Genomic DNA, 9,476 nt, shown 5'->3' on the forward strand with positions numbered 1-9,476 from the left:
GTATTTTGAAAACCTTGTGACTAACCTTTATTTGTACCCAGTTATCCAGTTTCTTAACTTTAGAGTTTATGATCATTAAAGATAGCCCCTAATATGTTTATTAATGAAGGGTCTTGGCTTAGCCCAGGACCAACCCACCCCAAATCCAAAGTTATCTTGATAACTGTCCCTGGATGTAACCAAAATGGGCCCATTTGACATGCACAGTAGCTTAGACTTTAAACTACAAGTCACTTTACCTCATTCTGCCATATTCTTATGTACATTCTTTGACTAAACATGTAATCAAGCTGCACATGCTCAATAATTGGATCATTGCTAATATTATCTGGGACCACTGAACTTAGTACCCTAAACCTTGCCCATCTTTTTCTCTAATAATGTAACAGGCAGCTCCTGTTTGCCCAAGCCATTTCCTCTCACAGCAGGCAGACCCCTGTTTACTCATGCCATTTCCCCTTTGAAAGTCTCACTTGCCCCCAGAACATTTAAAACTGCACTTAGGCAGGATAAGAAAAATTTTGTAGAGGCCCCTCTCCTTCTGAACATTGGCACGTAGTCAAGCACTTTCCTTAAAACCCTGAGCCAACCACTGTTGGGGACTCAGACTTTCAGAGGCTACTCAGCTGAGCCCTATGGCCATAGATGAATAAAACCTACTTCCTGAAACTTCTGAGCCTCAACCATGGTTTGTTCTGTTTCTGTGGAATGTTCCTGGAGGCTTGAAGCATTGTTCCAGGTTTTGCACAACAATAAAACTTTCAGAATTATTGCAGTTCAGAGAGATGGATTTTGGTCTGCTATACCCTCTGCTCTCCTACTACATGCTTAGTAATAAACTCTTTGTCTCTTTGAAACTCCTGTGTCTCAGGAATTGGTTATTGGGTGTGTCTGGCAAAAGAATCCAGGACCTGAGTCCAGCAATAGTTGCTCGATATAATGAATGTACTAAAAGCCATTGAATTGTACATTTTAAAATAGTAAATTTACTATTACATAAATTTACCACAATAAAAATATATTACTTAGTATATTCCCTGACTCTAATGAAGTTAAACTGAAATTTGATAAAATATACAATATAATCTCAAACATTTTGAAGTTTTTAAAAATTTTCTTTTAAGTAATCTACTTTTTCAAAATAATTAGAGGGAAATCAGAAAGGATTTCAATGGAAATAATAGTAAAATCATGAAAATATCAAAAAATTTTTCTGATTCAGTATGAAGCAGTGCTACAAAGAAAAGTTACACTTTTAAGTATATATATATATTAGGAATATAAGAAATTCAGTAAAAATAAACTCAGAAAATAGAATCCAATTAAACATGAAATAATGAGGAAGGAATAAAAAACAGTTGGACAAATCAATGAAATAATTAAAAAAATAATATATAAGATGGAAGTAAACTATGTTACTACACAAATCAATCATATTAAAAACCCTTATTAAGGGTTAAGGAAGCAGATGAAGAGAGAGAGTTACAGAGACATACCCAGAGAGAAACAGAGATGACTAAAATAAGCTATGAAATCATTATTCATTTAAGAAGGAATACACATACAAACAACATTTTCCATAATAATACAGAAAGGAAACATTATGATGAAATATGTGAATTTAAAATAATAGATGAAATGGAAAAATGACATGAAAAGAAATATTGACAAAAGAAAAAAGTTTAGAAATTCTTAATAGCCATATACTAAATCTTTTTAATATAACATAAATTTACCACAAAGAAAACACTGAGATCAGATAATTGCTCAGATATATTCTACCAAAAATTTAAAGAAAAATATTTCCAATCTGATGCACCTTTTTAAAAAATAATAAAAGAAATGAACACTCCTAACACATTTTATAAGGTCAAAATAAGCTTTCTCTGAAAACCTGAAAAAAATAACAGTATAAGAAATAGAATTTTGAACACAATCATAAAGATATACACTAAAAATACACAATACAATATTAACAAATGGAATAAAATAATATACTAAAGGCTTAATATATAATGAATGTGGGCTGTATTCTGTGAATACAAGGTGGGTTTATTATTCAAAAATTAATGTAAATCAACATATGGAGGAACAAATGAGAGAAAACCATGATAATCTTAATCAATGAAGGAAAATATTTGATATAATTATACACTCCCTCATGAAGTATAAATGATTTCAGCAAACCAGCCACAAAGGAGAATTTAATAGTGATAATCTTAGTATTGAACATTTTTTCATGTGCTTATTGGCCATTTGTACTTCTTTTTCAGAGGAAGACTCTTAAGTTTTGGCATGTTTTAATTGGGTTGTTTGTTGTTGAATTGCAGGTGTTCTTTATATATTCTGGATAATAAATTCTTATCATAAATATTTGTAACAATTTTGTCCCATTATATAGGTGTTTTTCACTTTCCTGATGTCTTTTGATGTGCGAAAGTTTTAAATTTGTTGAACTCCAATTTAAATATTTCTTCTTTTGCTGTTATTGCTTTTGTTGTCATCTAAAAATCCATTGCTGAATCTAAGGGCATGAAGATTTTCTCCAATATCTTCTTTTGTGAGTTTTGGATTTGGCTCTTATATTTAGGTTATTTATTCATTGCATTTATTTTTGTGTATGCTGTAAAGAAGGGTATCAAATTTGTTCTTTTGTTATAGAAGTACAGGTTTCCCAAGAAGCATTCTTTCCCTATTGAATGTACTTGACACTCTTATTGATTCTCAACAGGCTGTAGACATGTGTTCTATTTCTGAACTCTAAATTTCAAATGACACATTTTTAGCATAATGACAACATTGTATTTTTTCTTTGTTAATAGATATAAATTCATGAAAAAAATCTGTTTTGTAATGTCATTTACTATTCCAGCATGACTTTGCAACTGTACAATTTTACCAGGATTGAGTTGATTTCTAATTGTTTTCCCCATTGTACCTTTAATCACTGACTCTGTGTAATGAGTGCCTTTACATCAGGTAGGACCCCCATGGACTTGTACAAACTATTTATGTTGTTTTGTTCCTTCCTCCATTGCTCTCAACTTCTCTCACTGGGGAATAGGGAGGATGTCTTACATCATTAGTCAGTACATGAAGACAATATTTGAAGTCTCTCAGATGATTTGGACATAAGAATGTATCACACATTGCTTCCTCAGGGAGAATCACAATTGGAGATGTAAACCATAAATTCTTCCCATCATAAGGAGAGAAGCAGAACTTTGCAAGAAAAAAATGCAGTACTTGATTTAAGGTGAGTGGATAAGAATTGCCTTTCTTTCCAATTACATAATAAATTTTGGTTATTTCTGATGGTACTGAGAGAGCTGATCTCATCAAGGACTACAACAACACACATTATCTCCTTCATTGATAAGGCTTCACTCCTGCAGTACATTGTTTTCAGGGCATTAATCTCTGTGAAATGAACATGTGCCCAAGATCTATTTGCTTTGTGTGGGATGATAGTGACATTTGGATACAAGAGAAGAGGGAGTTAAAGTATCTGTAGACTTCATCAATGATCTAACTAATAGAATCATTTCAGGATTGCCTGATAATATACATGAACCCAGAAATTAATTAATTTCAAATTAATCTCAATATAAAATTGAGATTAAATAATGAGTAGATGTTTTTTAGTGTAAGTATGTCTTATGGAATATTTGATAAATGACACACATTTCTTGTAGCAGTATTATATCCAGTGCATTACTTGATAAAAAATAAAATATTTTAGCATAATTATGCCCTATACAATAATTGATAAACTGTGAATATTTTTTAGATAAGTGAGCCACATGAAAAACTTGCCCCTCTTGGGGTTGTTTCTCTATTCAGGTTCTTACCACAGAATCTAGTTTTTCATTTGCTTGTTTTTTTTCAGAATCAGCATTACAAAATGATTGAGTAAACTGACAAGTATATACCATGATTTTTAGCAGATATGGAATTATGGAGGATCTCTTGAAAATCCTAAGTGACAACACCATGACTCAATATTGAAATTTCAGTTATTCCTTTGCAACCTTTTGTCTCCTCTGTTCAAATGGTTATTCTCAGCAGGAGGTATTAAAATGTGCATATCATCACTTTCAAAAAGATAAAAGATATAACAGGGAAGGAGCAAGGAAAAATAACTCAAATATTATTCAAAGGTAAGTAGTACCTGACACTGAAAATGGAGATAGACTCAATTAGTGCTAGAATTATTCTAGCAAAATGTTGACGCCATCAAATTAATATAACTGATACTGGCATTCTGAATCTCTTTTGCTCAATCCACTATACCTCCTTTTTTACAATAAAATTATTAGAGCAGGGCCTGTAATAATTCAAAGATGAGATACAATGTTAAAATGGGCCTGAGCTTTAATTGGTATACCAAGGTAGAAGAGGGGACTAGGTGGGAAATGATTCTCAATGCAAATACAGCAGCCAACCTAATACAGGAAGTGGAGATGGGGCTTGCCAATCCCAATCTCCTTGACCAGGCTGACAAAATCATCAGCTAAAATGAGCAGAATCCTAGAATAGCTGCCATTCTCCTGAAAGTTTCACCAGCTCAAGGACCAAAAATCACCTTTAACATACAAATGCCTCCAGGTTGCTCTGGACTACAGCTGCTCCAAACTGCAGGCTTGGACCTTGGAGTTGGAGGAGATGGGGAAATGAGGTGGGCTGGAAGTCTCTACATGACACTTGTGTACCTAAACCTGCATATTTCATTAAGTTATATAATTCCATTCTGCATTTTCTGCATCTGAATATTTTGAACTACATTATTGTTGTACTTAAAAATTGTGCTTGCAGAATCCTAGCTTTTCATTGAGAGGAATCTGAATGCAAGAGAAGTTTGAAAGGTGTTTCAAATGGATTAACATAAAGCAGCTGCTCTAGCTCAATTGGGGCAATTGTACTTTGACTTGGTGACTTTCCCTGTGTAATTGTAGGAAAAGAAGGGGTGAATTTTTTTGAAAATCCAGTGTCATACTCTAAATTTTCCATTCTACAGCTGTAGAAAAAAAGTTGAATGTTGCAATATGTGATGTAATAAATATGCAAATAAATAATGGATACAGTCAATAGAGACTTTCATCTGCACAGTGATATGTTAGAGGATATAAAGCACACAAAATCAAATAATCAAGTTGCTTGAATATTGATATAAACTATGAATTTAACATGCATGAACCAGATCATTTGGTTTTTGAAGTTCATAAAAACTGCAACTATCAAAAAAATTCAAAATGAATACTGAGGCATGAACATGTACTTAGAATAAAAAAAGATGAAAAAAAGTTCATATATGAACAAACAGATAATGGAAATATAATTCATAAAACCCAGAAATAAAAGTATTCCTAGTCATCAAGTCTCTGACAAACCTCAGCATATGGATTGCTGAGAATGAACTTAAGAATGATTGTCACCTAGAACATGTCACATTGTTTAACTATATATGTCACTAATTTGGACCACATCCATATATCTACTAATATTAAATGAAACTTTAATTCACACATAGCAGGCTCCCAATAATTCCTGTAGACATTTCAATGCAACCAAACATTAAGATAAAGTATAATGGAACAGAAAACAAAATGGAAAGAGATTACCTTATTGATGATAGATGTAATCATGATGATCAACTGATTATGATCATCTCACTTTCACAACCTTTAGGAATGTAAATCACTGTGTGAGTGCACTACTAAGGCTCCACGCAGGGTGCAACTGAGGGACCATAAAATAGAACCTCCGTTTGTTTCTGTTTCTATCTGCCTCTCGATCTGAAAATTTAAAAGAACATAAAAAATTGAAGTGTACTACATAAAAGCTGTGAATTCATTGAGTAAATAAATAAAATATAATAATTCTATATTAAAACATGCAGGGTTATGTTGTCAGTGGATATTCTTCAAACATTATTGGTTCTATTAATGGTTTAATTTGTGTCATTGTAGTGCACAATGTGTTTTATTTGGGACCCCCTATATTGGAAAGATAGAACTTTTTAAAATTACTTCAAAATCAGACTTGAGAATTAATATCCTATCATTCACTATACAAAATATTCTTCATTATTTCTAAAAGTATTATGTTTATATAATGTTACATGAAAACTCATACCAACATTTCTGTCTCTCTCCAGAAAAGATAACAGGATAAAATGAACGAACAGAATCTGACAGTGCCATCTGAATTCATTCTACTGGGAGTCACAAGGCGCCCTGAGCTGCAGGGTCCCCTTTTTGGGGTCTTTCTCCTCATCTACATGGTCACGCTGGTGGGCAATCTGGGCATGATCACCCTGACCAAGGTGGACTCCCGCCTCCACACTCCCATGTATTTCTTTATCAGACACCTGGCTTTCATTGATCTTGGCAATTCTACCGTCATTTGTCCCAAGATGCTGGTAAATTTTGTTGAGAAGCAAAATACAATTTCTTATTATGCCTGTGCCATGCAATTGGCTTTTTTCCTTTTTTTCATTATCAGTGAATTTTTCATATTGTCAACCATGGCCTATGACCGCTATGTGGCCATCTGTAACCCTCTGCTGTACAGTGTTGTAATGAACCAGAGACTTTGCAATGTGCTTGTGGGTGTCCCCTACCTCTACAGCACGTTTCTGTCTCTGATGTTCACCATTAAGATATTTACACTGACCTTTTGTGGTTCTAATATCATCAGTCATTTCTACTGTGATAATATTCCCTTGACATCTATGCTCTGTTCCAATGAAAGAGAACTAGGATTAATGAGCATGGTATTTGCAGCATTTAATTTGATTTCCTCCCTTCTCTCAGTCCTAGTATCCTACATATTAATACTGATAGCCATATTTCAAATGCACTCAGCCCAGGGCAAGAAAAAAGCGTTCTCCACTTGTGGTTCTCATCTGACTGTGGTGGTTGTGTTCTATGGGACTCTACTATTTATGTATGTACAACCTAACTCTGTTCACTCTTTTGAAAGTGACAAAATGGTCTCTGTGTTTTACACTTTAGTCATCCCTATGCTTAACCCCTTGATCTACAGTTTAAGGAACAAAGAGGTAAAAAATGCCTTCTACAGAGTCTTCAAGATTCCATGATCTTATTTGATACTCGATATAGAATATTGTTCCACAAATTTATTACAAGAGGGAATATCATTTGACATATTTTTAATAGAATTACTTTCTCTTTGGCTCTCTAACAAAGACTTAACCTATATGCTTCCATAGAATCTCATAATTCTCCTGAATGTAACACTTTTGCACTCTACCACTCTATATCCATAAACCATTTGTTTATAACTCCATTGTGTCTTGTTTTGTTTTTAAGGAAAATAATTGACTTAAATGTGTTTTCCTTGTATTCTCTGAATCAATAGTCACAGTGTATATAAAGCTTGAGAGTTTTCTGTGTATTCTGTTGACACCAAAAAGAATTTACTTGATCTATCATTCATTTCTACCATGATTATCATTTCCTATTAACTATGCATTACTCATATATGTGGGAAATAGATTTAATAAATTTGATCATGGACATTTGTTTTTTTTTCTTACTCTTGACACATGTAATGCACTACTTTCTGATTTTTATGGTCATATTTAAAAAGTGCACATAACAGGCAGTTCACAAAATAGTCAACGTTAGAAAGTGAACAAATATAGAGAAGATGGAGAATAGAAGAAGGGTAAAAAGAAAGATATTTAAGATAACTGACTGGAAAGACTAAAGAACCCATTAAAGATAAATATTGAAGGAGAACATAATGAAGAAAATCTATTGTGAGAGCCAGAAGATAATATTGACACATATTATCTCTATTATTATTTTAATGACTTTAGAGAATATTATATTAGTAAAGGAGGAAAAGGAACATCTTAAGAGAACAAAAGATACTCACATAAAATATTTTCATTACAGAGCACCCAAAATCTCAGGAAAGCCATTCATTAATACCAGATACATATAGTATGGTGAACAAAACTCAAATTAATTAACTACATTCTATGATATAAAATGTATTTTTTCTTACTATTTCATATTTAGTAACTATAATATTTTGGGGACAGATATTTATATCATTTTAAAATCATCTGTTTTAAACAAACAACAAACCAAAAACCTTCCTCTATTTCATATTTTCTTCTTAGCAAAATAATTAAAGAAAAAAGAGAAAATTCTTGACCATGCCCCTATAATTTACACAAAGCCAACAAAATCCAGTTTTTACTCACTGCCTGGCTTTAGCTTAGCTAGTGTGTTAAGAAGAACTTCTGAATTGGTAAATAAGATAAATATCATCTATGGATTTGAGACCCTATTTGTTGAGTCATCATTCTCATGTTTTTCTTAATTTTTGTTCATGTTTCCCTTTAGCTCTTGAGCATATTTAGGACACCTGATCTGAAAACTTTATCTAATAAGCTCAATGTCTCTTGAGCCCTAGTTTTTGTTATTATTATTATTTTTCTTTGGTTAATGGGACATACATTGTTCTTTCTTTGTATGCCACATTGTTTTGGAAATATGACATTTTGAATAATATAAAGTGATTACTCTGGATATTAGATTTTACTCTACTCGGTATTTATGTAGTTAACTTGCTATAGTTTGTAGTTTCTTACTTGTTTTCTGACTTTTTAAAATAGTTTTAAAGATTATATTTGTCAAATGGGGTTTTTGAAGTTTGATCTTAAATATGGGCAGCTGTTGGCTTGACAGAGATTTTTATTAAATACCTTGAACCAAAAAGAAAAAAAAAGAAACAGAGAGAAGAAAAGACAAAATACTCTCTTAGTCTTTGCAGATTAGCTTTGTGATGAGGTGTTCCTTAAAAGCTCAGACAGTCTACTTACAACTCTGGCCCAGCCATTATTTACCACTTGTGCTGAAACTGAAGATTAAGATTACCTGGAAAGGATAGTTCTGGGTCTTCTCAGGTAATGTTTTATTTTCTCCTGAACCTGTATTTTTCAGTGAGCAAGACTGTTGGTTTCTAAATTCTTTTATACATGATAGCTTTTCAAATATTTTGTTCCAGAAAGTAACTCACCACCAAACCCCTCAATGCTTTTCCCAGATGTTCACAATGTCTGTTATATGTCCCAGCTGTATTATTTTGCCACAGATGACAGCAGCTTGTTCATTTGCCTTTTGTTAATTTTGAGGAATTTCCTCTGTTTAGATCCTTTTCTGTCATGACACTGCACTGTAGGTAAAACAATGGCAATCACCTTGTTTCAGTGTTTTGGGAAATATTCAAATGGGTCCCAATAGGCAAGTACTATTCCTCACATACAAAGTTTGCTCTGTTCCCTCTCCAAACAGATACTCAGACTGGTAAAATGCATTGATGCCTTCAAAACCAACCTTGTAACTTTTACTATATTATAGTGCTATAATGAAGTTGATGCTGACATTCTTATTTTTTCATTCTTAAAAATGATTAAGCTGATTTGCAAGTAAATACAT

General features: G+C 32.8%; 1 protein-coding gene across 1 annotated transcript; it reads left to right on the plus strand.

Annotated features, from left to right (window-relative positions):
- Window positions 1-6,175: 6,175 nt before the first annotated feature.
- On the plus strand, window positions 6,176-7,102 carry LOC143666543 (olfactory receptor 8K5-like). Its single transcript, XM_077140220.1, has one exon. The coding sequence runs from the start codon at window positions 6,176-6,178 to the stop codon at window positions 7,100-7,102; it is 927 nt and encodes a 308-aa protein (XP_076996335.1).
- The last annotated feature ends 2,374 nt before the right edge of the window (window positions 7,103-9,476 follow it).

The sequence above is a fragment of the Tamandua tetradactyla genome, chromosome 23 (assembly GCF_023851605.1).
Source record: "Tamandua tetradactyla isolate mTamTet1 chromosome 23, mTamTet1.pri, whole genome shotgun sequence".
Lineage (NCBI taxonomy): Eukaryota > Metazoa > Chordata > Mammalia > Pilosa > Myrmecophagidae > Tamandua > Tamandua tetradactyla.